At 47.2% G+C, this 27,511-nt stretch overlaps 11 protein-coding genes across 11 annotated transcripts; 5 read left to right on the top strand and 6 right to left on the bottom strand.

Moving 5' to 3' along the window:
* SPPG_00127 (saccharopine dehydrogenase (NAD+, L-lysine-forming)) lies at nt 1–1,855 on the top strand. Its single transcript, XM_016748460.1, has 7 exons — nt 1–148; nt 216–276; nt 339–565; nt 637–807; nt 875–974; nt 1,045–1,308; nt 1,370–1,855. Exons 1-7 carry the CDS (start codon nt 40–42, stop codon nt 1,560–1,562), a joined length of 1,125 nt encoding a protein of 374 aa, XP_016612435.1. The 5' UTR covers nt 1–39; the 3' UTR covers nt 1,563–1,855.
* Nucleotides 1,533–3,580, bottom strand: SPPG_00126 (rRNA-binding endoribonuclease). Its single transcript, XM_016748459.1, has 4 exons — nt 2,432–3,580; nt 2,258–2,355; nt 2,052–2,193; nt 1,533–1,986 (listed from the first exon to the last, which is right to left on the bottom strand). The coding sequence occupies exons 1-4, from the start codon at nt 3,533–3,535 to the stop codon at nt 1,744–1,746; spliced, it is 1,587 nt and encodes a 528-aa protein (XP_016612434.1). The 5' UTR covers nt 3,536–3,580; the 3' UTR covers nt 1,533–1,743.
* Nucleotides 3,581–5,694: 2,114 nt separating this feature from the next.
* Nucleotides 5,695–7,325, top strand: SPPG_00125 (uncharacterized protein). Its single transcript, XM_016748458.1, has 5 exons — nt 5,695–6,054; nt 6,136–6,539; nt 6,603–6,720; nt 6,790–7,074; nt 7,146–7,325. Exons 1-5 carry the CDS (start codon nt 5,935–5,937, stop codon nt 7,224–7,226), a joined length of 1,008 nt encoding a protein of 335 aa, XP_016612433.1. The 5' UTR covers nt 5,695–5,934; the 3' UTR covers nt 7,227–7,325.
* A 389-nt stretch (nt 7,326–7,714) lies between these two features.
* Nucleotides 7,715–9,543, bottom strand: SPPG_00124 (STE/STE20/YSK protein kinase; the record flags this gene model as incomplete). The annotated part of the gene is made up of 9 exons (XM_016748457.1): nt 7,715–7,982; nt 8,057–8,211; nt 8,277–8,492; nt 8,565–8,566; nt 8,627–8,861; nt 8,973–9,127; nt 9,191–9,254; nt 9,383–9,423; nt 9,501–9,543. The coding sequence occupies 9 exons, from the start codon at nt 9,541–9,543 to the stop codon at nt 7,715–7,717; spliced, it is 1,179 nt and encodes a 392-aa protein (XP_016612432.1).
* A 533-nt stretch (nt 9,544–10,076) lies between these two features.
* Nucleotides 10,077–13,773, top strand: SPPG_00123 (uncharacterized protein; the record flags this gene model as incomplete). The annotated part of the gene is made up of 14 exons (XM_016748456.1): nt 10,077–10,929; nt 10,996–11,395; nt 11,462–11,689; nt 11,759–12,049; nt 12,108–12,241; nt 12,310–12,475; nt 12,536–12,664; nt 12,752–12,823; nt 12,887–12,964; nt 13,026–13,265; nt 13,325–13,386; nt 13,453–13,483; nt 13,540–13,617; nt 13,687–13,773. Exons 1-14 carry the CDS (start codon nt 10,085–10,087, stop codon nt 13,771–13,773), a joined length of 2,841 nt encoding a protein of 946 aa, XP_016612431.1. The 5' UTR covers nt 10,077–10,084.
* Nucleotides 13,774–13,892: 119 nt separating this feature from the next.
* On the bottom strand, nt 13,893–15,312 carry SPPG_00122 (uncharacterized protein; the record flags this gene model as incomplete). Its single annotated transcript, XM_016748455.1, has 8 exons — nt 13,893–13,972; nt 14,044–14,119; nt 14,174–14,335; nt 14,390–14,431; nt 14,532–14,601; nt 14,665–14,695; nt 14,762–14,917; nt 14,985–15,312. 8 exons carry the CDS (start codon nt 15,310–15,312, stop codon nt 13,893–13,895), a joined length of 945 nt encoding a protein of 314 aa, XP_016612430.1.
* A 162-nt stretch (nt 15,313–15,474) lies between these two features.
* On the top strand, nt 15,475–18,147 carry SPPG_00121 (uncharacterized protein). The gene is made up of 10 exons (XM_016748454.1): nt 15,475–15,724; nt 15,792–15,862; nt 15,919–15,953; nt 16,022–16,113; nt 16,168–16,284; nt 16,363–16,461; nt 16,512–16,543; nt 16,599–16,722; nt 16,783–16,884; nt 16,939–18,147. The coding sequence occupies exons 1-10, from the start codon at nt 15,487–15,489 to the stop codon at nt 17,016–17,018; spliced, it is 990 nt and encodes a 329-aa protein (XP_016612429.1). The 5' UTR covers nt 15,475–15,486; the 3' UTR covers nt 17,019–18,147.
* On the bottom strand, nt 16,509–19,889 carry SPPG_00120 (uncharacterized protein). Its single transcript, XM_016748453.1, has 11 exons — nt 19,632–19,889; nt 19,403–19,564; nt 19,198–19,340; nt 19,007–19,125; nt 18,858–18,917; nt 18,709–18,787; nt 18,231–18,608; nt 17,804–18,159; nt 17,554–17,733; nt 17,350–17,495; nt 16,509–17,264 (listed from the first exon to the last, which is right to left on the bottom strand). The coding sequence occupies exons 3-11, from the start codon at nt 19,251–19,253 to the stop codon at nt 17,022–17,024; spliced, it is 1,617 nt and encodes a 538-aa protein (XP_016612428.1). The 5' UTR covers nt 19,254–19,340; nt 19,403–19,564; nt 19,632–19,889; the 3' UTR covers nt 16,509–17,021.
* SPPG_00119 (L-methionine (R)-S-oxide reductase) lies at nt 19,733–20,622 on the top strand. The gene has a single exon (XM_016748452.1). It carries the CDS (start codon nt 20,010–20,012, stop codon nt 20,493–20,495), a length of 486 nt encoding a protein of 161 aa, XP_016612427.1. The 5' UTR covers nt 19,733–20,009; the 3' UTR covers nt 20,496–20,622.
* On the bottom strand, nt 20,609–24,127 carry SPPG_00118 (uncharacterized protein). Its single transcript, XM_016748451.1, has 9 exons — nt 24,099–24,127; nt 23,590–24,036; nt 22,832–23,080; nt 22,426–22,554; nt 21,984–22,353; nt 21,818–21,901; nt 21,685–21,756; nt 21,003–21,623; nt 20,609–20,940 (listed from the first exon to the last, which is right to left on the bottom strand). The coding sequence occupies exons 1-9, from the start codon at nt 24,114–24,116 to the stop codon at nt 20,723–20,725; spliced, it is 2,208 nt and encodes a 735-aa protein (XP_016612426.1). The 5' UTR covers nt 24,117–24,127; the 3' UTR covers nt 20,609–20,722.
* A 170-nt stretch (nt 24,128–24,297) lies between these two features.
* On the bottom strand, nt 24,298–25,656 carry SPPG_00117 (uncharacterized protein). Its single transcript, XM_016748450.1, has one exon. The coding sequence runs from the start codon at nt 25,644–25,646 to the stop codon at nt 24,525–24,527; it is 1,122 nt and encodes a 373-aa protein (XP_016612425.1). The 5' UTR covers nt 25,647–25,656; the 3' UTR covers nt 24,298–24,524.
* Nucleotides 25,657–27,511: the final 1,855 nt, after the last annotated feature.

The following is a 27,511-nucleotide window of genomic DNA, read 5'->3' as shown; positions in this document are numbered from 1 at the left end:
AGGAGCAACTCGTCTGCCGTCCATCTGTTTTTTGCAAAGATGTCTTCGTCAACTGAACCTGTGCATTTATGGCTCCGTGCTGAAACCAAAAAGAACGAGCGCAGGACAGCTCTTACGCCTACAGTCTGCAAAAAGCTTCTTGCCGCAGGTTGGTTGTTTTCAAGCGAAGGATAGTATGCGTTGCTTGAAAGACTCATATTTGAACAATTCTATAGGTTTTAAGATTACTGTCGAGAAATGCACAGAACGTATATTCAAGGACCAGGACTACGTTGAGTATGTAGCGCTACTAATACACTTGCCAACTGACGATCGATCCTGACGAGTTTTGTTTTCAGTGTCGGCTGTGAGCTTGTGGAAACAGGAACATGGCGAACGGCTCCTGCGGATGCCTACATTGTTGGCTTGAAGGAACTCCCAGAGAATGACACAACCCCCCTTCCTCACAAGCACATAATGTTTGCCCACTGTTACAAACAGCAGGGCGGTTGGAAGGATGTCCTTGGCAGGTTCGATCGTGGGCACGGCTTGCTTTTGGACCTTGAGTTCCTTCAGGATGATAAAGGTGAGTGCGGCAAAATCAGTGTTTGAATTGGCAGATCTGCCAGCTCATACTGACCTGCATACCGATTTCAGGACGTCGTGTGGCTGCTTTCGGTTATTACGCTGGTTTTGCGGGATCTGCAATTGGTATTGATGTCTGGAGCCATAAGCAATTGAACGGGGATGAGAAGTACCCAACCGCCAAGCCCTTTGAGCACGAGAATGACTTGATCAAATTTGTCAAGGAACGATTGGACGCTGCTGGTACGATTGTGCTGGTGATGCTTGCATGATTGAATGTACTGACTCAAGTCTTCCCCGCATGCATCAGCCAAGAAGGCCGGCCGATTGCCACGAGTGATGGTAATGGGAGCCTTAGGCCGATGCGGAACTGGTGCTGCCGATTTTGCCCGTCGAGTTGGCATTCCCGAGTATGTTGTCAATAGCACTTGACGCAGAACTAGCGGCCATGTGATCGATGTTAAATTCTAATCCCTATAGGGAGAACATTATTAAGTGGGACATGGCCGAAACGGCAGCTGGTGGACCTTTCCGTGAGATCACCCAACACGATGTTTTTGTCAACTGCATTTATCTCTCAAAGCCCATCCCACCATTCTTGACCAAAGACCTCTTGGCCGAAAAGGATCGCCCACTCTCTGTACTGGTGGATGTCAGCTGCGATACAACCAACCCTCATAACCCTATCCCAGTCTACCATGATGCCACCACATTTGACGAGCCTGTCCTTGTTGTCGATGTCCCGTGAGTGAAAGCAGTGGAAATTGGTGGATTTTAAGCAACGGACTAATTTGCTTTTACATAGTAATGCTGCACCATTGGATGTCGTTGCCATTGATCACTTGCCAACACTTCTTCCTCGGGAGGCCAGCGAAATGTTCTGCAGTGACCTACTCCCGAGCATATTGGAATTACGTGATCGCAAGAATGCGCGAGTCTGGACGGATGCGGAAAAGCTGTACCAACAGAAGGTCCAGGAGATGAAGCAAGCATTGTAGTTTAAATCTGCGTACGTAAGATTGAAAGCTTGGATAAGGAGACTATTCACATAGTATGATGATTGAAAGAAAGAAAATCAACATGATAAAGCAGTAATAGACCACTCAACATCTCTATATATACGCTGTCTACACTTCTCGAGATATCTAACAGCTAATTAACAACCAATGCTACAGATTCTCATCTTCGCTTCTGACGACTCTTCTTGGCCACATTTACATTCTTCCTTCCGTGCCCAATAGTGGGCATTCCCCCCCTATGAGAACCAGTTTTCCCATCCAATGGAACGAAATCAAGATCAAAAGGATCCACAGAGGTTTTCGCCCGTCGTTGGTAATTCAATGCACGCTGATATTCTCGTTGATCCTCACGAAGAAGTAAGTCATCGTTCTGTCGACCGCCTTTTGGGAGTGGAATGTTGTACTAGAGAATATGGAGGTATATATAAATAAAGAGGACACTCAAATATAAATACATTCGAATGTTACCTTTGTCCCTCGGGTATTATACTGGAAGTTCTTCTTCAAGTAGTATGTAACCTTCCCATCTGAATCGACGCCAACAGTCGTGCGGATGAGAGTACTGTTGCCGCAGGACGGGCAAAACTTCTTTTCCATATCTTTCGTGACTCTAATGGTACATATCCGGTGATTAGCATGAGATGATGGGAGGAATTGCTCAAATGAGGGCTTACTTGTAACAAGCATGACAACGAAGGACAAAGTTTTTCACACGTGTGATAGTGACTCCGTCAACAGAAAGAAGTCGTAGACCCATTTGTAATAGTACATTCTAATGAAAACATGGTAGATGATTGTGTGAGAAGGACGAAGAGTCGCAACAAAGACATGCACAAAAAAGCCATTACCTGCATAGCAAAATCCGAGGTAATACAAGCAACCGGAATGACCTCGGGTGCCTTTTGTTGTTTGCTTTGTGGGGTTCCAAACAAATGCCGCGCTTTGTGTTTTTGCACATTGGCGGGTGTGATCCAACCCTCTTCGTCTCCTAGATTCCGTCCTTTGGATTTGGACTTTCGCCCATTTCTGGATGTCGATATCCATTCTCCCTGATCATCCGCGTCTTCATGTTCATCCATAGTAGGAGTTGGGATTGACTCGTTCTCTTTACGACTTAACGACAAAGCTTCTAGTCTCTGTTGTGCTGCTTGTATCTCCGCGTCTGTTGGTGCATCGCCCTCTTCGTCCACTACCTCATCTTCATCATCCTCTTCACTCTCTTCTCGGTCATCCTCATTCCCTTCCACCTCCTCATCCTCATCCGACTCTATCACCTCTACTTCCTCATCAGCATCATGCGTGGGTTCCTCGTGTTCGTTCACTGCCTTTTCCGCACTGCTTTCCTCCAATTCTCGCTTCTGCTCCAGTTCCCGCTTTTCATCTTGCTCGCCATTCAAACCAGGATCCTTCTGTTCTATAGTGCGTGTTGTTACCTCAGCGTTATTGATAGACGCTGCGCCCTCCTCACTCTTTTGTGCTGCTGGTTGCTGATTTGTTTTAGAATTTGACTTTCCACCCTTCCGCGCATGCGGGTTCACGGGTTCAGTCCTCAAATGCTCCACTCCTCTAACTTCCTTTTCAATCATCCAAGTCAGCGCCAACACCTTAAGGTCAGTCGCCGAGAGAGACGCAAAGTCTCCAGTTTTTTTGGAAAATGAAATCACAGCCGCCATAGCTTCTTCTGACGGGACCCGTGTTTCCAAATCAAAATGCAACTGTGCAAGTGCCTGCCGAGCTTGGCGATCCCGTATTTCTTTTAAGACTTCGGGAATTGTGATGAAGCCCTCAGCCAAGTGGCCCAATGGGGTGCCTTTAATAAGCGGGGCTGCATCGACGACTAGTGTTAGCACCGTATCACGACCTTTTGAGACGGACTTGGCGGTGGCAGCAGGAGCCGAAGCTGTGAAGTGCAAGCTTTGTGATGACATTGTCTCTTCTGGTATTGGAGGCATCGTCCAGAGCGTTAATGTGCTTTTGCAAAAGAGATCAGACAAGCCTAATGGACCTGCTTTTCTCGTCAAAAAAATTTCAGAGCCTACGATCATTACGTAATCGATCAACTACAACGAGCGACGACAGTCCACTACATGTCTTTAGCTAGGTCACCTAGTCCTTTAGAACCGCTACATTGCTGTCATACCTGTCATTGTGTCCTACACTATCCCAAAGAGAAGCCAGCAAGCGGTCTCCAGATAGAAGGTAAGTGGGATCTGATCTGGTAGCAGATCGACATTGGCGGGAACAATAACACCACTCCTTCCATTATACCATAGTATTTAATGGAATTGCTACTGCCTTCTTTCAAATGTGTACCGGTTCACATTTTTCTTCAGCTGGAGCAAGTTTTTGCAAATATTCTCCCATTCGCTGATTTTAAATTGATATGCGAACTCGACTAGCAGGTGAATGGTGGCCGCCGAGTACATTTGCACGATACTGCCTCACCTGGATGATGTTTCGTAATAAAGAAGATGGCGGTGTGCTAAAGGAGAATGTCGCGAATAAGAAATCTCATCTGATCTCTCAACAGGTGGTGGATTTTGGCATTCCTACTATTTTGGCTATAGCGCATATTTGTGTGGAAAAGTTCGATACCTGAATATGCTTCAAATTCGTAAACAGTGTCAGTAAGGGAATCCAGAGCACGTGCCTCAGTGCCATCGCTGTGGTGAGAACAGCAGTCTACAGGAGGTAGTGTCGATTGCAGCCACGGGTCGTTCTAAAAACCTCTGCCATATCCACATTCTGAAAACGACTTGAGTCGTTGCTTAACCACTTATTATGTCCTTTACCGTCCGACATTCGACTGAAATGCTAAGACCCATGACGACGCTTCGTAGAAAGATCAATGCGAAGGTTGGGAGAAAGCATCAGGGACGGGACAAACAGCAAAGTAGAGATATCTTGTCATTGATAGGGCGAGAAGTGTGCTGCGGAGAACAAGTACATTTCGTAGGTACCGAGTAGCTAAGAGGGGGAAAGCTGGCCCCTTTTTAGTTGTGGCCGTTGATTGGAATATGAACAACCGGAAGTTCAGCACGTATGAGTTATTTCCATGTAGAGTTGGGGCGTTGACGCAATGCCAAGATAAACAACCAGTCGTATGCAGTTGCAATCTAAGATCGAGCACACTACAATGGTGACCGGCGATACATCCACTGCTATTTAATATTTTATCTTTAGGATGGAAACATGCGACCAACAGCTAAAAGACGGCGATTCATTTGCCGCGGAGGGGCACACTTTACCAGCGCGCTATATGACACTTACTGCTCTTTCTTAACCATTAGATGCCCAGAGGTGCAACCTGATCTCGCGGCGACCGGAGAAACGCGCATGTGGCACAGTGTTAAGTGAACCGCGCCACATCGATGCCACGCCACGCCACCTGAGGGACGTTTTTGCCAAAGTCGTCTGTTCGGGAGCTATCGAAAATGCTATTGCGTGTGTCGTAATCCCACGTTGGCCGCCGGATGCTTTCTCGCAACGACACGAATTTCAAATGTGTGCAATAGATGATGAAGAGGGATCTGATATCGCGAATAACTGCTGGCACAAGATGATCGATTTCGTACTTGCGCTTTGCGGTTCAGAATCATTTTCCTCCATCTGAAGACCAAACCTTGCCCCAATAACGTGCAACAATTCTCAGGATACTCGTCGCTATTACCTTTTGTAAGGTTTCCTTCTTGCTGCCCATGGTACGTCACAGCAAAATTGAAAACGAGATCAATCTCCGATGCAGGCGACGATACCATTGCCAGTGATGTCAGCAGTTGCCTTCCACTCCTTTCTATTGTCCATTTAGATGAGGAAAAAAACCCCCCGGACCATTTCAATTCAGAATAGAGTTTGATTTGTAGTCGATCTGCTGACATTGTTCCATAGCATTTGATATGTTCTTCTTCTCAAATACGTGAAGTAAGGACCATTTTCCATTTCGCTGTTGTTCAATTGGGTTTGTCGTAAGGTCGTACCCTAATCACATCCAGTATGGCCATCAACCGAACAAGAAGAGATTGATGGTATATGAGTGTTATTCCTTTCAAACCTTTTGCTGAGAGTTGTTTTCGATAAACATGGTAGATGATACATCGTATTCACTAGTCGACATTTCGCTGGTTGCAGTTGGATGGTTTAACGCGTGGAATCTGCAGAAATCAGGACAGAGCAAGTCTCGAATTCACGACTAGACATTTTGCTGGCCAACCGTCGAAGAGTTGGAAATTCATTGACCCCCCTTCAATAGCATTATTATTGTCGCTCCTACACTGCTGTGCCCTCAATTCGTACAAAATCGCACATTTGGTGATCTGACTGATTGTGCCGCTGTCCCTCCCCGGACCGTCGCATGGCTCAAGATGCTTTTTTATCCGGACGAAGCACAGCAAATGCATCGAGCCACTTTAAGGGCAAGCTTGACAACGTTCGGTCTCTAGTCACGATCCTCAAGGCCATCTCCTTCAAGGAAGTACGTTTCGTTGATCATATGCCGGCCCCTTTCAAGAGGAGTCCCCTCACATTGGACATTACATATTTTCATAACATGTAGAAAGCCAACTGCGTTATAAATAGACAAGGCATTCAATTCATTGTCGAAGAGTCAAAGGCCTCCCAAGCGCGGACGCAGATCAGAGAGTCGCATTTCCGCGAATTTCTCTTCCCACGCAGCCGCCTCGGGTCGCCAAACGGTGATGACAGTGGTGACATTGATAGTGAAATATGCTTTTGCATCGAGCTCCCTACCCTACTGGACTGCTTAACGATTTTTGGCGGTACCAGTGCTATTCCATATTCTTTATCGACGGGTGGGAATGACGGCGGGCAGCGGGGTCACGGAGGCTTTTTTGGCGCGAGTCAAATTCAAGATACCCAAACCGGCGGGTTGGGGAAGGATAGGGATCGAGTTGCGGTGCGAGTAATATGCCCGTTGGATGGCGATCATCTTTCCCTCATGTAAGAAATCCCATCATTAATTGTGGGAGCGCTTTTGCATCATCTCACTCTTCTCTTACGAAGGTTGGAAGAACGCGGCGTAGTAACAGAATGTCGTTTGACGACATACAATCCTGAAGCGCTCACGGATCTTTTTTCAACATTCGCAGAGCAGCGCATGGTCAGCAAACTGATTATGAAGGTAGGTTGGGCTCGATCACGTTCTTCTTGATGCAAAAATATGCTCGTAGCTTCATTAAATGATTTCCAGTCAGATTGGCTCAGAGACGCCTTTTCAGAACTGGACGGCACATCAGACACGATCACGCTCCACATTTCTCCAGATGCACCCTACTTCCGTCTCTCTGCTTCCAGTTTAGCAGGTGATGCTCAAATGGATTATCCGAAAGACACAGATGTGATAGAGTCTTTTCATTGTCTCCATCCTATCGAAAACCACTATCAGCATACTCTACTACAGTCATGTCTGAAAGCCTTGAGCCTTTCTTCAAAAACGTCGATTCGTGTTAATGAAGCGGGATTTTTGAGCATGCAAGTAAGTACAGAATGCTATCTTGGAGAATGCCCACGCGCTGCATGCTAATTCTTGTCGCTACGTGGAAAAAGTTCATGATAAACGTCAATGAGAAGGACATTGAGTTTGTTGAGTATCTCATCTCTCCAATAGCAGACTGGGAAAACGAGTGACCCATTTAGGCGAAAAATGGGTAGAAACCAAACCCACTGAGACTGACTATATATCATGAGGGTAAATTACAAAATAAACAGCAAATTGAAAAATGGAGAGCCCCCATAGGTCCCTAAAGCATCTTTCTTTTGTCTTTTCCCAAAATGAATCCCCACTTATCGTATTTCCAATTTGTCCATCATTTCCACCAACAATTGCTGCACTATCCCTGGGTGTTCCTGAAAGGTGTCAAAGTATGCATTAGACCGACTCATGTTGTCTATGCGTACAGTTGTCAACATACCTGTTCCGCAAGTTCAAAGGCTTTTTTCAATGAGGTGAGAGAAGATCCCTGGGAGCCTTTTGCTACTTTTGCAATGGCAGGAGTCACAACCTTCTCTACGAAATCCACACTTGGAGATGCTCCGCGCACAGTTCCATTGCCGAAACTCGAGTCTCTTGATCGATTCTATGCAGTAGCTGCATTAGTTACTGGCCTATATCAACGCTACCTGTGATATTTGCTTACTGGATCTTTGGAAGAGGCTGCGGGCGAAATTTTTGATCGCACAGTGCCCCCTGGTAATTGGGAGGAAGAGCCCTCCCCTTCTACATGTGTCACTTGCACTTGTGGTCCCCCTCCCGCCACCACCGGACGGTTGAGTGGCGGTAGCAGATTGGCCGCCTGTAGTCTAGTTGCAGCCTTGCCGACCGTCCCTCCTCCTCCTCTAACAGTACCAAAATTCCATCCTCCCTCGGAATCGTCCTCATCCAAACTGTGTGCAACGCGCAACAGGTTAAAAAAAATGATGTCGGCGAGGCAAAGAATCATGAGACCTCGTCCACCAACCTAGAGTCTTCGTCCTCTTCATCGGATGAGCCGTCCTTGTCATTTCCTCCCTCTGCCAACCATTGTTCGTGGCGCTCGATTAGCTCGGTGAGGAATGATGTCTTTTTAGCTGCCTTAATGAATCGATGCTTAAGCAGCTCCTTTGCCGGTGGTCGCTGGCGATAGGTGGAGTGTCAGAAGACAGCAATGCGAGCATCTTTGGTAATTTAAAACAGCCAACCTGATCTATCTCCTTGTGGAGACACAATGCAACGAACTCTTTGAACGCCTTCGAGTAATTACCCTCCAATTGGGGTGGATCATTTTTGGGGATGAGGAACAGTACCCGCATCGGGTGCAGATCTGCGTATGGTGGTTCTCCTTTTGCGAGTTCAATGGCTGTGATCCCCAGACTCCAAATATCCGCCTTATCGTTATAACCCGATTGTTTTATCACCTGCGGTCAAGACAGACCCACATATGAGACGTGTTCCTAGTAATACTATTGCTAAAAGCCGCCTCTGCATACCTCTGGAAAAAGAAGTTTTAGATAGCAAGCCTCAAATTAAAAGAACTCATTTCGAGCCGCACCTGGTGCCATCCAAAACGGGGTACCGACAAAGGTATTCTTCTTGGTCATCGTAGCGGTCAGTTGACCAGATACCCCAAAGTCGGCAAGCTTCACACTTCCATCTGCCGCAAGCAGTATATTCGCAGCCTTGATGTCGCGATGCAGTTTGCCCTCCCCATGCAAATATTCCAAACCCTTCAACAATTCTCGCAAAATAATCGCAATGAAGACCTCTTCGAAAGTTCCTGCTCGCATCTACTTATGGGAGCTTTGTGAGCGGTTGCTATGAATGGATCTGTAATGGACCTGACATGGCCCTCTAGCAACTGCCCAAAGTCCACGTTTCCCGGATCCCAGTACACCTACCAAATCCAAACAAGATCCTCCCTGACAATACTCCATTACGATCCACAGACTTGATCCTTTTGTAAACGATCCATGGTATTTCGTGATATGAGAGGAATCTAACTGGGACAGAATACTGATCTCCTGTTGGATATCCTCTATCTCATCCTCGGCATCTAGCAGAATTTAGACATTCAGTGCTGAGATCGTTCGGATCGAAGCGAGGAGGGCTGCACCACCTTCTAGATCGATAATCTTTATCGCAACGGGTTCTCCGGTTCGTTTGTCAATGCCCTTGTACACCTAGGATATGAAAAAGAATGGTTCATGATATCAGGAAACGTTGCAAATCTCTCTGAAAACAATTGCCCTTTTGCAAAATTTCCCCGCCCCAACAAGACGGAGAGCTGCATTGCACCCGTCCAATATACCCTGATACTCACTTCGCCAAAAGAACCCTTCCCAATGCGATCTGTTGTATCCAGAAAGAAAAAAATGACTCTAGGCATCTCTGCGCTCAGCTACAAGCACAAGCACACAGTGTTCTACCTTGCTTGGTATATAGTTCCTCGGGATCAATATACGACGACATATTTCAAGGAAACGAGCGGATGGTCGGGGTATGGGGGTGTGAGGTTGTAGTCCGCCACCAACAGTGGCGAGGATATACGGAACACGAAGGGTATGATGACAGCTCGTTTCCTTTTTCCAAAAGGACATGCGCGTTACAGAGGATTACAAAAAAGTTCCTGAATGTTGCGTTCAAGTGTACACTCCCAACGTACTGTAAGAGTTACAAGTCGTGAGATGGCAACTCAATTTGGAAGGATGACGTCCGGGGTTTCACACTCTCTCTTGTCCGGGTTGACGCGATGACTGGAATTCGACAATGAGTCGCTCAGCCGGGTACCTCCGTCAGGGCTTATAACCAGCAGGGAATGAGAAGGCAGTTTTCAACAAAGAAAAACGAAATCGTCGTCAAAGAAAAACGACCATCGGGCAGTAAGAAAGTCACCAAAAAACGCGAACGGCTTCGTTGTTCTCGTTGAGGGCCTGACACGTGAATTCATGCGGATTTCCAGGCGTAATGATCGAGTAAGCCGTTCAACTTCCGCCCTCAGGAATTGGCAAAAATGCGAAAGGAATCTACGCATCTGGTCGTTACAATATCCAAAGTCTCGTTTTACAGTCCAGCAAACTATTTTATCTGGATATCCTTGCGGGGTCCAAAGGGATTTGGTGAGACAACACACCGCACAGACGTGTCGCCCACATCCTCCAGTCCTGATTTTAAAGAAACCACCTTCCATTTTGAGCTACCGGCATCAGCTGTCGATAAACGCAAGCAGAGTTTCCGCTGGCTCAAATCTGGTGGACAGGAAGATTCATTTGAATTGGTATGCACAGCATGCAGAATCCGTCGAGAGAAAGGGACTGTGGAAGTGGTTGGGGATATTATCATACCAGCCCAAACCGTCCTCGAACGGCTTTTGGGCGGCGAGCGGCATGTATCGTCATATGGATTTATGGCTCGTACAGATGATGATGAGCCTATTGGAAGGGCGCGAATCCAGCTGCTTGTAGAACCTGGCAAACCTGTAGATAGTGCGGAACCGTCAAAGGAGGCCAGAGGTGATGAAAGTGCAAAGGAGCCAAGACAACGTAATCCTTCCAATGGGTCGCATAAAGTCTCCCAGGAGTGGGAACGTATTGCAGATGAGCAGATGCCACCACTCCCAGCCAAAGTTGTAAAAAAGAAGGCTGAGCATCCAACTTCTCGTTCGTCATCACATAAAGACCATCCGCCGAACCCAGGGGGACAACGGCTGGTCATTATTGTACACAAGGTGTGGAATATTCCATTCGTACTGGATCCAGGAACTGGGAAGCGGATGTTACCAAGAGCATTCGTTATTGCCAAGACGAGAAAGAGTGGACCAAAGCAGAAGGCCGCTACACCTCTTGCTCCCCCTTGTCGGTGAGTTGAGAGGTTGCAATGACATGTGGAGAGAAGCTTGAGTTAAGCACAGTTGTATTCGCACAGTGAGCCGTCCTTTGGAGTACATCTCATTATGGAGCTTTCAGAGCCGTACGACGTGTCCCATGGCTTTGAACTTCAGCTCACGGTAGCAGACGGAGGAACCAGGCGCATTTTTGCCCGCTACATTCTGCCCATCTCCCGGGTATGGCTGCCATCTCATCGACAGGTGACTCTCCTCTTAAAGTCCAACATGGAAGACAATGATCCGTCGCCCCACCTATTAGTGAGCTTGACAAATCTGAATCCTGGCTTTACGCGCACCATTGATCTACGGCGAGAGTATGACAAGCCAGTAGTTGTTGTTGGCGGTGTGCTGAGAGAGTTTGTCAGTGAAACTTTACCGTCACCCATGCGGGTATATGCTGTGCTGAAAATCGATGATCCGAAGTACTTGCTTGAGCGGGTAAGTCGACAGCAGTTCGTGTTAAATTTTGAATGTACAGACAGACTTGCTGATGCAGCTTTTCAGGAAGACATCCTGCAGCAACAACTACAGCCCCATCTCCAATTAGAGTTTGACTCTCATGGACAGCTACTCTCTGGTAATCCCATGGAGGACATGTCCATTCCTCACTTGGTATATCAAAACCAATATCGCAGTCGAAGCACGCGTGATCAGTACTATCAGATAACGCCCTCTTGCGAGTCAAGCATGAACCCAGTCTGGAGACAGCCATTTACTTTCGTATTGGATCATGTATGGCCACTATCATTGACATTTTGCCAAAAAAAATGAGAGCATGTAATCAATTCCCGCATCCATAAGGAAGATATCACCGACCGAACGTGTCTCTGCATTGAATTCTATCGTGAAGCACCACCACCTCAAGAAGCTTTTGAGATACTGGAGGAGCAACGACCATACACTCAGAGCAACGACCATTGCTTTGGCTACTCTATCATTCCGTTGGATGAACTATTTCAGTCCAACTTGGTCAAAGGAGGTCAACCTATTGTTCTGGATGCTGTCAAAGTGCGATATTTTTCGCCGTATTCCAAACATCCTGTGACACGCAACGCAGAGATCAGCTTGGAAATAGACTGTCCAGAAGATTGGGTGAGATTCCTCTTCACAATTGTTTTCAATCTTGCTGGGTGCTGATGAACTCTTATAGAAACCGGTGCCGTCTTCCAAAAGCAAACAATTTGGAACTGGTCCCTTGCACTTTATGGGATTTGACAGTTTGCTGAAAACGGTCAGAGCTCACCGCGGAGGGGCGGAACAAGTCAAACCTGCGTCCTTTGAAACGTTAGACTTTGACTTAAATCATTGAATTCATTCAAACGAAAAAATGTAACACTATTTTGCCTTGGCAGGGATCAGAAGCTGGACGTGAAGCAGCTTACATTTACGTATCGGGACATCGAACAACGCCAGCAGCTTATTGATCGGCTGACCAAGGAAATGGATGCGAGGACAGAAGCGGTTAAGAAAGTTGGGCAGGATCTTTTGCGTGTCAGGGAGATTAATGCGAGATTGGAGGTTTGTTTACCCACTCTACTCCTTTTGGACGAAAACAGGTTGTAAGTTAAATCCAACCAGGCAAAAATAAGAACACTGGAAAACAAGCTAGACGATGCAGACATGCGAACTGCACGACTCTTGAACACATCCGACCTAGACGTACTGTCATCTGACGAACTCCGCCGGCGATATTATATCCTTCGTGGTGTTATGCTAGTGTTTTTGGGATATACGCAATTCATTCGACATCCTTGACTTTTTCTTTTGCGCCACTCACCCCTCCTTGTGCACAAGCTTCAGAAAGAAGTCCATGCCAATCAAAGACTTCAAAATGAATTGGAAGAAGCTCATCGATCCACTATTGAGGTTCATATGATCTTGCTGAGTCGGTAACGGTGGACATTAAATTGTACTTACCCTTCTTTAAAGAGAAACGAACTTGAGAAACGTTTTTTGGAGATTCGGGAGGCACACACAGCTCAACAAGCCTATCTCCAAAAGCTACAAGTAAGGACTGCACCTTTGTACGGCTATAAAAGGAAACAAGTGTGACTGATTCATTCAATAGGACAAGCTCGAAAAAGCATCAAAGTTCAAACTCGCCATGCAAAAACAGGAAGTAGTCATCAAAAAGCTGGAAGAGTTGCTAAAAGAGGCGTTGCAAGCTGATGTGCAAGGCGGGCAGACCCGTTTATCGGCATTTGTCCAGTCTGCATGTCGTGATCCCGAAACATTTGAGAGTGGAGTTTGTAAACTACTGGCAGAGGAAAATGTCGCGCTATCAGAGCGGATACTGAAATTGGAAAAGGTAGACGTTTCGATATTTTGTAGATTGTTTAGATTTAAAGTGTTGAAAGAGCTATGTAGCAGCAAAGCGGGAAGCGAGATACAGAAACTTCTCAACCGGGAGCTGAAAATGAAGAGACACGGTACGTTACAGTACGGTGCATTCTGTTGACTTCCAGTATCTAATGGTACTGTTGGCATTTATGCAGGAACCCCGAACAAGAAGATGAATCGAGAAAGGTATTCTTCACTCATAACGGTCTCTCATTTTATCGGAAGCTCATATATCAATCAAGGCGAATCGACACGAGTTGAGCATAATGTCGGCACGAGCCGAGCGAGCAGAAGCCCGAGTTAAGGCTCTGGAAGAAGAGGTACTTTTACCTTTGCAATCGCATGTGAAGCTTTGCGTTCATCCAAGATTGAAATGTTATGCTTTCTAGCTGGTGCGAAGCGCAAAGTCATTTGCACAACAGCTTGCAGAGATGCGAATGCGGAGCATCGGGCAATCCAGGACGCAAGCCTCTTGAGCAATTCTATTAGTTTTATTTATCCCAACCAACTGTTCATATTCTTCAAACATTATGTATATACGCATGGTTCGAATCTGTTACATGTACAAGATATCTAATAGATATACAATCTGGTATCAACCTCGCATTGTACGCGTGAAGACGAGTACGAGCCATATATAATGGGCGACGAATGCTGTGAAAAGGAGGGCGCCAGCTGTGTGTTGGTCCAGACGGTTAGGTCAATGGATTTTGTTTTTCTTGTGGAAATGTTCAAGAAATTGTCACCTCCTGCGGCTACATGTCGCCATTGCAGCCGTATCCCATCATCGGGTTTAGTGATTCGCTCTCCAATTCTCTGTAACTGTGCATAACGAAATGAGAAAAAGTCAATCTTATTATAATTCCAACATCTTACCAGCTCGCCCTTTTCCTTCAACAATCTCCGCTTTTCATCCATTCGTCTCTGCATTGTTGCAATTTTATCGGCAGCATCTTGACTTGATCTATTTGCATCCTCTAATCGCGCCGCCAGCATTTCGTTTCGGTGTTGCATTTCTTCGAGCATTTCGACAAGTGTCTATTGCGATATATTAGTGTGAAAAATCACTACAATAGTGTTGAATATACATACGGTATTTGTTTCGTGGACTTCAGTCCATTTAGACTCGAGAGACTTCAAGAGTTCGGTTTTTCTTCGAGTTCAGTCTAAGTTTTCAATGAGCCAGATTCCGGACGTGGGCATGGACATAATGCATGGTCAATTGAGAACGGACCTTGATTGACTGGAGTTGGACTTCGTAGGTATCGCATAGTGTTGTATAATGTTCGAGAGAGTGTTCAATACTAGTGGAGATGTGTATGGGTTGGTGGGGAGGGAGATTCAAGTCAGTGAGGTACGGCACTGACCTGCTGACAGTCTCCTCGTCCTGGTCATTTGCTATCGAGTGAAGAAAGCGTAAATGATGTGGCTAGAAACCACTTTCTTAGCACACCCATTACATACCTTCAACTTCCAGCGGCATTGCATGTTTTTCTGACGTTGCCTTCCTCACACACGCGGCAATCTCGGCCTTTTGCTCTTCAGATAACGCCTGAAAGACATGCACCCCGGTTCGAGTATTGAACTGAAAAATAAGCGAGGCATCCTCCACTTGGTCTTCTATTGGGGTTTTTTTGTGAGCTCTGTTTAGCCATCCCGCTCATACACCAAAAGTGTTCAACCTTACCTAGCAGTTTCCCGATATCAAAATAAATAATCTCGTCCACAGTGTCTAGGGCCTCGAACTCCGTTCCGGGAGGTAAATCCTCCTCGTCCAATACTGCCTGTTTGGAGGATACATTCCATTCTTCTGGTTGGGTGGCTACCGATACGGCATCCAGCGAGATGGAGAGCAGTGTATTCCGAGAGAAAAAGAATTGGACCGTGAGTTGCTTTACGAAAAAGACTTGAGGGGATGTGCGGAGTGGAGACGTTGCTGACTCGACGGAAAGAGCTGGTGCTGCTCCATCTCTGGCGGTCAACGGCACATTGTCAAGCGATGCCGTCGTGCTCATGAAAATTAAACAAGATCTCCAATGGTTCAAAAAGCCCCAAAGCGACCACTTCCTGCTGTATGACTCAGCAACTCATTAATTAAATTAAAGCTACAACCTGTCTTGCTCACGTGACTCTTGGTCTGGAGGAGTTGCCCAACTGATGATTTCTTTGCTTTCCATCGTCATGCTGCCATGCGCCTCTCGAACCTTGACGCATTTCCAAAAGTCCAACGCAATATCCAACATGCGACGCATACCGGCGGTCTCGTCACTCTCCTCGTAGCTGGTTTACTCGCCTATCTCGCCGTTAGCGAATTCAAAGCGTACAGAGACATTCGACAAGATTATGAGTTTGTGGTGGATGAGACGAGAAGTGCTGAGCATGCTTTGCAGATCAATATGGATTTAACGATTGCAATGCCGTGTTCTTGTGAGTTATGTCTAGTATGGGTTGGTGTAGCTTTGGCTGGTGCTAACGTCATTGGAATGGCCTCTAGATTTGAGGGCAGATGTGTTGGATGTGGCCGGGGTGTCGTTACCCGTCTCAAAGTCATTAAATGTTGAAAAGGTTGGTTAGTTGTATTGGTATAGTATTTTATATTGGTACTTATATCTATTACACAGGTAGTTTTCGCAACGCGGGGGACGAGGCGGTTAGGGTAAGAGAATAGAGGAAAGTCACAAATCGTCTTGACGAAATCTCTAACCGACAAACCACCAACACAAGGTACACGTCCGATAAGCCCAAAATGGATATTCACAAACTCGTCGGGCAAGCGATGCGGAATCGGGAGAATGATGGGGGATCCACAACGCGAGGTGGTGAATCTCAGAGATGACAAATATCCAAATGTATACTCACATTCGCAGTAGGAGAGGAAACAGAAGCCTGCCGTATAACAGGATCCATTAACGTCAATAAAGTCTCGGGAATGCTACATTTCACTGCATTGGGACACGGGTATTTTGGCGGACATACACCACATGAAGGTACCTCCAGACGCACCTAAACGCAAATAAACGTACAATACGTCATGTCACATCGTAACGAGCATCTTTTTCTGATAGCCATGAACTTCACACACCGCATTGATCGCTTGTCGTTTGGACCCAATTACCCCGGTTTACGAAATCCTTTGGACCGGACCCTCGAAATGGCGTCAACGAGTACGTACACGGATGCATTCCACATTAGTAACTCAACTAACGTATTATAGAAATGGACATGTTTCAATATTTTATTGCCATTGTACGTACGATATTGTTTATTTGGTGATACATATACGCTAACGTGTTTTCGGCAGGTCCCAACCGTCTACATTGACCGAAATCGAGCGTTTGGGAAACGGGCGCTGTTGACGAGTCAATATGCCGTGACGGATTATACGCGGTCCTTGACGGTGGATAATAAGCAAGGAGGGTTACCAGGTCAGCGCAACCTGTTTGGTTTCTAGTGCATATGGGAGAGTTGTTGAATGATTTGAGTAGGTGTATTTATAAAGTACGAGATTGAGCCGATTTTGGTACGGATTACAGAGTCTCGGCAGGGCTTTCTCCATTTCTTAACGAGACTTTGTGGAATTATTGGAGGTACGTGCTTTTGCCATTGATATGACACTCTTCAATGATTGACACAAAATCTAGGCATTTTCGTCACAGTTGGGATTACTCTGGATTTAATTCGATGGGTGACCAAAATCCTTCCCAAAAAGACATCCCATTAACGCTCAGAAAAACAGGCCCATGTAGGGTGCCGTCAGGTGTACATGGCGCTTCACGATGCCTTGCACTGTTTTCAAGTGTTGTTTCCAGTTGGGTATGTCGGACGGTGAGAGGGGCTTTGGAGGGGGTGGGATGGTGTAGAGCGCGAAGATGTCCCAGCAGATACCGAGGATGCTTGTCAGGTCCTTGGGTGAAAGATCCGTCACCATCAGATGAGCATGTGCAAGTGGAGCAGGCAGGATCTGGGACTGTAAAGGAATGTCTCGTGAGAAGGTGATCGTAACGAGCATCGTTTACGAATATCATGACGAATAGAATGAAATGAAAAATTACCTTGCTCAGTAATGTGATCACTCGAACTGCGCTGTCGAACTCGTAGGGGTGTTGAGAAGGACTTCGATGGGATTGAGACCAGAATGCGATGCTGTATGCCAGGAGGGGCCGAAACACGTCTACTGCGTATACAGTCGCTTCATAGTCTACGACAAAACAAGAATTTCAGTATAACGTCTGGTTTGTGATTCATGATGACCGTACCCTGGCCAATTACGTCCAATACGCCCCATAATCCTCTATGTGTTTGAAAAATGTGGACGAGGGTCTTGTCGCGAGGGGTGGTTGGCATGGCTGGGAGGGTGTAGCATCCAAGGGGCGTCGGAGGGTGATGTGTGAGGGATTTGGAAAAAAGGCGAGCCAAGAGCGGTCGATGCGATGGACCTTGTCAATAAAAGTGCGATGAATTAAACAGTTTTATATAGAGTGGTAAAGAAAAACCTGATGAGCATACCTGCCAAACCCGCCAACACACTCCACTCCTCACTCGTCAACTCCGCCCGTCGAACCCACTCCAAAACCCCGTACACAACTTTCTCACCCTCCATACTCTTTACAACTTCTTCACAAATCCCTCGTTCCTCACGTACTTGCATCCAAATGCCCAACACCGTCTCAATCACCTCCGCCGGCCCACCGACCCACAATGCCAATGCCGCGTGTCGCGTAACTGGGTCGCGAACATGTGGTTCAAGTAAACGGTAATTGGGACGTAGGACGTGCGTAAAGCGGCGAAGGGATTCGAGAATGTGTGTACGTGTTTTGGGAGGGTATGTGTCAAGTGAGACAAGAACCGACGTTATTGTCTGACTGTTTAAAGGTCAGCAAAAAGTTTAAATGCGAGTAAAATAGGTCTTAAATCCAATGTCAGGAATACATACTTCAAGAGGTTTGTCTCATCAAGTAATCCCAACAGGGAGGGTGTAAGGAGGTGAGCGTCCCGTATAATCGCTTCGTGCCCAAATGTTATGATGCACAGGATCCATAATGCTTCGCAGAGATAGTTTTGGGATGCTGATTGGGTTAGACGGGTGAAATGGGTGCGAAAAGCGGGGAGAAGGGGGGATGCGCCGTTTTGGGTTAGGTCTTTTAGAATGGTTTGGAGAGTGTTGTAGAGGAGGGTTTGGGCCAGGGGTGAGGAAGAGGGGGAATTAGATGCTCGGGAGAGAAGGAGAGTGATGGGAGGTGTGAGGGTTGGGTGTTTGGTGAGGAGGTAGTGGATGTAGGGGGGGAGGATGTCGTCGAGGAATGCGGGTGGACTTCAACGTAGTATGGCGGATATTGATGAATACGGAATAGTGAGAAAAGACGAGATTCATCACAACCAAACACCTTTTTGGAGACACACTAAAAACTTACCCAGCACCCTTTACTTGCCCACCCCCGCACATACCTTCAACATACATCCCAACCATCTCCACCAATTCATTTCCAAATTCTGAACCATCAGCGACAACATTAGGAACGACCATCAGATATGAAAGCAAACAACATGACAAAACACATACGCTCAAGAAACGTGGGGCAAATCACCGTGAGCGTCACCAAGTACCCCACCACATACTTTTCTACAAAATCAAAATATCCATTAACATTTCATCTATTTTGACAAACGCATTGAGCAGAAAAAAAAAGCATTTTACAACGGTGAACCTACCCCTCCTAGCCGCATACACATCCAAACACTCTTTCAAACTCTCCAAAACTTTTGGCGACCACCTCGTCAGGAGGTAACTGAATATATGATTTAACAGCGTATCCAGTGGTCCCAAAACACTACACGCAACATTGTTAGTGTACCGTCTTGCATATTCATGTATGCAAGCGTTGGAGGAAGGGGCAACTTACAATGCTTTATCAAGGTTTTCCAAAATAGTATTTCGTTTGTTGTAGGATTCCATCATGTACGTATGAAATGCAATCAACGTCTCGGTTGTTGAGAGTGCGTAAGGTACGAGCCAAATGAATTTCGGAGGGCCTTCTACGAGGAGCTTTTTTTCCCAAATAAACCTTATGATCAAAACTGTAGATGGCAAAAGTGTAAAAACGTTACCTTGAAGAATACTTTTGTGAGTCCCTCGTGAGCAAGACTGGCCGATAATGTCAATACATAAATCTCGTTGACGGCGGGATGCGTTTGAACTAGGTTTTTTGGGATGCATGTCGAGAATGCGTCTGTGGTGTTTGTGCGGGCGTAGTGGGATATGCACCACTACTAGTTTTTTTTGAAGAAATGAGAACATAACGCAAAAACCATGCAATGCAATTCATTGAGAGTTTACGTGAAAGATTCGGGTGAGGTCTCCGCGGGTGCTTGATGGAATGAATGTTTTGAGGTGGTGGAGGGTGGGTGGAATGTGGAGGTTTGCCGTGAGGGGTGTGAGGAGTGATGCAATGGACGAAGACGACGACGACGACGACGACATGGTGCAAGATGGTTGATGGCCCAAAATGTGATCTACCGAGTCCAGTCAAGATCTCGCGCGATTTGTTGCCCACCGCACGCAAACAGTTTATAAAAAGCTCAAGATTCCTCATTTCAAACATTTTCTTTCCAACGTTGCTTTCCCCCAATCCTCTTCGTCAAGCAATTGTCATTTACAGAGTTGACCAGAGACTTGTTTTCGCCTACCAGTAACAACGTCCGTAACTTTTTCATCATGACCACTCCATTCTACACAAACCTCGTTACCCAACTCGTCTCCCTCCTCGACCCTTCCCTCCCCATTACCTCCAACCTCGCCAACACCGCTGCTCTCCTCTACCATGCCTACCCTCCCACCCGCAACATCAACTGGGTCGGTTTTTATCTGACGGGCACACACAAGGCCGCAAAACCCGATACACTCTACCTAGGCCCTTTTCACGGGCAAGTCGCATGTACGTTAATCCCATTCTCAAAGGGTGTGTGCGGTAAAGCGGCGAGAGAAAAGGCAACAGTGGTTGTTCCCGACGTGCATGCATTTCCGGGACATATTGCATGTGATTCCGCCAGTCAGAGTGAGATTGTTGTCCCGGTTGTTGTTGACGGGGTTTTGGTGGGGGTTTTGGATGTGGATTGTAGGGATGTTGGGGGATTTACTGAGGAGGATCGGGTAGGGTTGGAAGAGGTCGTGCGAGTTGTGCGTGAGCAAGGTGGGTGGTGAGAGTGGTGCGCCCGCTGGGAACGCTGTAGAGTTTTTTAGAAGACGGCCACACTATGCGCAACGTCACTAGCACAGCACATAGATGTTTGATAGAAACGAGTACGAATAAAACTGTTTAGACTTGCACATTCATTTTGTTTTACAAGTACGCCAAAAGAGCAACAGCAAAAGTGACCGATACACCAATAAGCAAAGTACATAAAAACAATACCACCAAGAAAAAACACTTAGACCATCCTCACCCTCCCCCCATCATGCCCTCCATCCCCACTGGACGTTGCTTTCTGACTGAAATCCCGACACAAAACCCTCTGAACCTCCTCGTCCGTCACCAAGCCCTCCCCAACAGCATCAACCACAACCCGCTCCCTTAAAATCCCCAACACCTCTGAATCCGGTACACTCGTATTCGACACAAAATCTTGATGTGTGCCCTTGAACAGCCCTACAAAATAATAAAGGTTATACAAAGCGTCTGAAAAACACAAAAGCACAAACATAACATACGTTCATGAACAACCACCCGTTCCAATTTCCTTTTACGATTGGCACACTCAACAACCCGTTCCTCAACGGTTCCTTTACAAATAAACCGTAAAACCAACACATGTTTCGTTTGTCCAATCCGGTGGACACGGTCCATGGCTTGAAGGTCACATTGCGGGTTCCAGTCGGAATCAAACAAGATGACTGTATCCGCTGCAGTGAGGTTGAGTCCTAACCCTCCCGCGCGCGTCGATAATAAAAAGATTGGGGTATCTGTATGGGTGAAACGGTGGATTTCAGTTTGACGGACTTCGAGAGGTGTGGAGCCGTCTAGCCTGCAATGGGGGATATGACGGAGTGAGAGGTATGTCGAGAGGAGGGAAAGTGTGCGTGTCATTTGGGAAAAGAGGAGGATTTTGTGGGTGGGGAGGAGGTGAGGGAGGAGGCGGTCGAGGGTGAGGAATTTACCAGAGAGGGTAATGAGGGGCTGAGTGGAGTGGGTTGGGTCGAAGGGGAGGTAGGTGCTGGTGCTGGTGGGAACTGGAGTCTCGTCTTGGTGACCAAAGAATAGGAAGGGGTGGTTACATACTTTACGGAATTGCATGATGGGGCTTTGGAGCTTTTGGGACTTGACTGTAACCTCTAGAACCATATCCATCATCAGCATACTCAAAAAAAAAGAAACCACAATAGAAATACACACGAACGGCATGCGCTTTTTCGATATCCGCATCCTCATCTTCTTCTCGAAACCGTTTCACTACCCGCCGTACACCTACACGATCACATTAAAAAAAACGCATGCACACAAATCCACACAAACCGCGGACACGTACCATCAGTCTGCTCAAAATCAAGGTCCGCCGCTAAAACGACATCCTGATCCACATCATCTGACAAATCCACAAAGTCTTTCTCATCTATACAAACACAAGAAAAACACATTCAAATTTTCGAGTCCCATCACGCCGCATAAAACAAACAAGCAACACCAGTACATACCAAGATCATCACGCCCCATCAACAGCTCCACAACCTTTTCACGTAACCTCCCCTCCCGAACCGCATCATACAATTCTTTTTGCATGGTCGTTAACGGGCAGTAAATGATCCACTCGCGTTTAGGTGGGATGGAGAGGTCAACTTCGGATTTGATGCGACGGAGCAAAAAGGGTTTTAGGATGGCGTGGAGGGTTGGGAGGCTTGTTGTGTCGGTTGTATTCTCTGTGGGTGTGTCCGTGTCGGGTGTGTCTTTGTTGGGTGTGTCGGGTGTGTCGGTAGGGGTGGAAAATAGGGACGTAAACAATGACCGATCATGAAAGACTTCAGGCATGACGAAATTAAGTAGGGACCAAAGTTCCTCTAAATTGTTCTAGGAAAAAACCAGATGGCTGCGTTGTTTGTACACTTCTTCTTTTGCACAATGGTACGCGGACAAGTTTACCTGTAACGGTGTTCCAGTGAGTAGTAACCGATTGGCAGCCGGATACCGCTTCAATTCCCGAATGAGTTTGCAGTCTAGGTTTTTGAGTCGGTGTCCTTCGTCAATGATAATGTATGTCCACGTGTAGTTCTAATCAACATGTGAGTATTAGACTGTGTCGCAAGACGGGTATAGTGCACTCCCCACTCAGCACTATTGTATGCGCACACAATACCACAATCGTGCAGATACGCGGTACTGCTTTCTCCCAATGCCCCTCTACCGCAAGAGCACTCTGTTCCTCACCCACCGGCCCATGCTCATTTCCGTTTGATGCTTTTTTCAAGCGTTTCTTTATTTTTCCCCTCGCGACGATTCCCCACCGGCCCACCCACCGCTCACAGCAGTGTTCAAAAAAATAACCCACCTGAAGCCATGTTCGATCCCTCAAAACAACCTCAAAAGTCGTAACAACAACCCCAACCCCAAATTTGTTCTTCCTCAACCACCCTCTCTCGACTTTATCCCCATGATACAACACGACGGGAATACTAGGCGCCCAATGCTTAAACTCTGCGACCCAGTTGGTGATGGTGGAGAGAGGGGCGACAATGAGGAAGGGGCCCTTTGTGCCGACTTCGTAGAGGTGGGCGAGGAACGCTATACATTGAAGGGTCTGTATGTGTCGGGGGGATATGTACGTTAGAGTGGGGATAAGTGAATTGAGAGGGCGTGCTGCCGAGTCGAGGGAGACACTAAGAGAGGAATGATCAAACGATAATGCAGGCGAAAGCCATTACTTTAGATCCCGATCGGCATAACCCTCGAAACGGCGCCATCCCTCTCTGTTTGCATAAGGTCACGTTGAGCGTTTGCATTCAATCATACATGATCGCTTCGGATCCCTAGCTCGGCATTCCTCTGTAATTCTAATCAGCACTGTGATCCATGCTGGACGTCAAGGAGATGCTTGATCGCTAAAAAAGTCTATAGTCATCCTTTCACCATTGGCGATCGCCAGGCTAACGCGCGGATCCCCGGCCCATCTCTTTTCTTAATAAAAAAGTACGGTATCACACCTCGTTGGTTATCACCACATTGGCTCCCAAATGCTCGACGTGAATGGCAATCCACTCCTCTTTCTTTTGTAAAAATCCCACCCTTTGGCGTGGATCGGCAACATACCTTTCCCAAACCCATTTCATCGGCAAGGATCCCACTCAACCCATTCTCATACAAACTAATCAACCATTCCATGCCCACCAACTGATACTCTCTCATTTCACCACCCGTGACAAGACTCGGTTGTCTCTTTGTCCGCCCCTCACTGAGCACCTCATGCACGCGATCCTCTTGCACCTTGTCGGGTCGATCTGGTTGAACGCGTGGATGCCTCTTTGGTCTGGCACCCTTTCGCCGTGTGACGCGGGCAGGAGGTTCTGGGTCAGGGTCAGAGAATTCTGCTACGACATTCTCTGAAGATGTAGAGAGGGACATGCGGTTGCCCTGGGCACATGAGAGTTGTCGTTGTGCGAGGTTGTCTGCGAGGAAAGAAGAGTAGATGCTTGCGCGGGCGAGTAATAGGCGTAAGCGTTCGTTTTGTGCGCGTTGATGAGAGTGCGCAGGGGCATCCTGAACGTAACAAAGCAAATGTGAAAAGGTGTGTCATGTAGTGTAATGACGAATAAAAATACCTGCGAGCCTCCCAACATGATCGTCTGGATGGAAACAAAGCAAGAGCAACTTGCAGCAAGCGAGCATTTGTGTGTGGCACAGTCATCTAATGGGGCTTGGACTCTTTGCATCTCCGACTTTTCTTTCCACTGCCAATGACTTGCTATTCCGTTGCCTTTGCACACCTCCTCCATGAACGCAACTACAAGATTAGACATTCGTCCTAGAGATGTGTCTGATCCTTTATTGTATATGGAGAAAGAAGGAAGGGAAGTTGTGCTATCAGGGAGGATGAATCCCTTGCCGACTGTGAACTCGAGGAAACCATTCTCTATTCTATAGATACATCCCAATCACTTACACTTGTGTGCGCATTTTGTGCCTGTGCACATGTTCTGCATGTATGTGGATACCACACCTCACCGGACGTCATTGCACACTGCACATCACAGGACGTCATCTCCACATCCCACCTCAAAAGCAGTAATCTGAGGCAAATACGCACTCGCACTCAACTCGAGCACCCACATATCCCCATACACTCTCGTCCCATCATACCCTCCAAACACCCATACCCGCGAATCCACCAAACATGCAGAATGATACCCCCTTCCTTCAGGCCCACTCCCACACACATTCCTCGTCTCCCAATTCATGGTCACAAGATTCAACAATAGTGCTTCGTTGCCGTATCGTGTTCCGTCGTGTCCGCCTAGAACAAAGAGGTAGGATCCCACTTGGGTCGCAGTGTGGGAGAGGCGCGGGAAGGCTCGGTCGAGGGAGATGGATTTCCAGGTGAGGGTTTGCATGTCGAGGAGGGACACGTCGGAAAAACATTCGTGGCCGTCTGACCCGCCGTACACGAGGACATGAGGTGTGTGGCCGATGCGTGTCGAGGTGTGGTAACCCCGATGAGATGGGACAGGTCCCCGCGTTTCCACCACTTGCCATTCAACAACAAGACTGTCTTCTAGAGTCTCCCCATGTCTCGCATCTGGCCCCGCATCATTCAAACCTCTCGGATCCCCCCGCTTTGAATCCCCAAACCCACTCTTGCCCATCCTCAATACAAACACATCATTCAAAGCCCTCACACCATCCCCACCCGCATACACATATACATCCCCCTCCCAAACCCACATTGTATGCGCCCGCCTCGCAGAAGGCGCCACCCCACTGACCCTCGGCGTATGCCAAGCCATCTCAACCGTATCCAACACATACACTCCATCATAATACACCGGGCCGTCCCCACCGCCAAAATAAACGATATACCGGTCCGCTATGACACATGCCGCATGCGCTCGCACGGTACGCGGAACAGACCCCCTCACCACTGGCCGGGTCCACCATAAGGATTCCGTATCGAATACCCAGAGCTGGTTGAAACATGATTTGGCGTCGCACCCACCGAATACGTAGAGTTTGGAATGGAGGGCTGTAGTTGTGTGGGCGCGGAGAGGAGGGGGAATGTGTGTCCCTCGCATTGGGACGCGAGACCAGTGCATTGATGGGATGGGTGACTTGAGCGGCGTTACATTTCCCGGTGCTGCCGAGTATATCGTCATGATCTTTTGGTCAACAAGAAGCAAATGGCCAGCAGGACGACGATCGCAAACGACGTCTTGGACGGTTGGAGTCACATTAGTGTGGTTATAGGGATGGCTTGTTTGGTTTCTTTTGGGACCTTCAAGGTTGAAGGTTGCTGCCTGGCGGACCAGCAGCAGAAGATATTTGTAAAGCAATGTAGAGTAGTGTAGATGGGGGGAGGTAGAAGGAAGGTTTGCTGTGGAAAAGAGTTCTATTCCGTCGTTTGCATCATGTATTTGATGGGATCCCAACGACTCTAGTTGAGGCAGGATAGCGTACGGTGAAGGGCCACGAACTGAAAACCATTTGTGCTCTCTACATGTATTATATTTAAAGTGAACGCTTCAAGAGACTCAAAGTGTATCTTGCTGGGTGCGGAGCAATACGTGAGAGGCATATCATGCATATCCGTAACATCGGGCGTGTAAACGATACGGTGATTGAAATGTGTTACTTGTAGTGTGCAAAGTGATGTGTATATTATTGTCACCGCACTGGGGGATGATGGGACCATGGAGAAAACCAAGAAGAGGAATGAGAGCTCTTGAGTCCGTATAGAGTTGGTCTCGTTTTTTTGGGCATCGACCGAGCAACTTGTTGGCGTGTGGTCTTGGATTCCACCTCTTCCCTACTGTCCCCCCGTTGTCCTGTATTGAGACCACGTTCGCCCGGCCTCTTGTGTGGTCGTTCTACTTACCATTACGCTTCGCTTGGCAAATTCTGCACCTCAGGCATAACAAGCGTTGATACACCATGATAACTGAAAAGCTGGTTAAATATTCAGTTGCATTCCTTGGGCTCTCTCAACCTGTATCAGCAGTTATCAGCAGTCTACCCTCAAAAGCTTAGAAGCCACGATGCACAACTACAGTGGTGGAAAGCCATGTTCAGCATACTGCAAATAACGAAGCTCTTCGGTAGAAGCCTTTGTCAATCTTCGATATGATGGAACATTTCCATGACAAAGCTCACATCTTGAAGCTGTGGATGGGGATTCATCAATAAGGAATAACATTTTGAGCATGGTATCCGTAGGCGGGGCCTTTAAGCAAAGGTTTTCGGAAGTACCACCAGTAGTTACAATCGCTCAGCTTACCGGAAAAAGTACTTGCCGGATGATGGGCTGGATTGCAGCTAGTAGTTGAAATAATGTGCTAAATCCTAGAATGCATCTAATAATTGGAGGAGATGGCCTCTGACCGACTGCTCTCTCCCATTGGAAGGGGGGTGGACACTCATCCATCGGAATAGAGGTGCAACCGCCATTGCACCTCAGCAAGACATCCGGGCGAGGCGAGGATGGTTATAACGTCCTGGATCATAGAGTTCATCCCGGGAGGTGAAAAGTCTTTGGTTTCCAACGTGAACTACTCGCCCCATACGTACCTGATTAGCAATACTTGGGGGACATGGTTCATTTGTTACTACTAAAAATGTATCCTTTCCTCAGTTCGTTACAGGTTGGGGCCAAGCCTTTCAACCAAACGTTCAGAAATCGACCATCAAGAAGCGCTACCCGGTGGTGATTACCTGCTGTGTGTGTATAGGGATAAGGCAGTATAGCTGTCCCCTGCTGTAGACAGCAAGTTGTTGGCGCAAGTCAACGGAAACAAAATACGGAGATGGAAGCTGCAGGAGTAGACGCTGATCATCCAAGACTATGCATTCAGTACAATCACAAAGACGGTTGCACACTTTTGCATGCAATGTGTCGAGTGTAGGTCATGGCACCTGGCTGCGAGACTGCAACTGCCGCGGACAACAAATTCGCTCCTTTTATCTCGCAGGAGTTAGGTGCTTCAGATGAAAGACAGTGGGGAACTCAATGCACTCCTATGCGAAT

This window comes from Spizellomyces punctatus (genome assembly GCF_000182565.1).
Source record: "Spizellomyces punctatus DAOM BR117 chromosome Unknown supercont1.1, whole genome shotgun sequence".
Taxonomy (NCBI): domain Eukaryota; kingdom Fungi; phylum Chytridiomycota; class Chytridiomycetes; order Spizellomycetales; family Spizellomycetaceae; genus Spizellomyces; species Spizellomyces punctatus.
The sequence above is the reverse complement of the archived record's forward strand: the minus strand, read 5'-3'. Positions and strand labels throughout refer to the sequence as shown.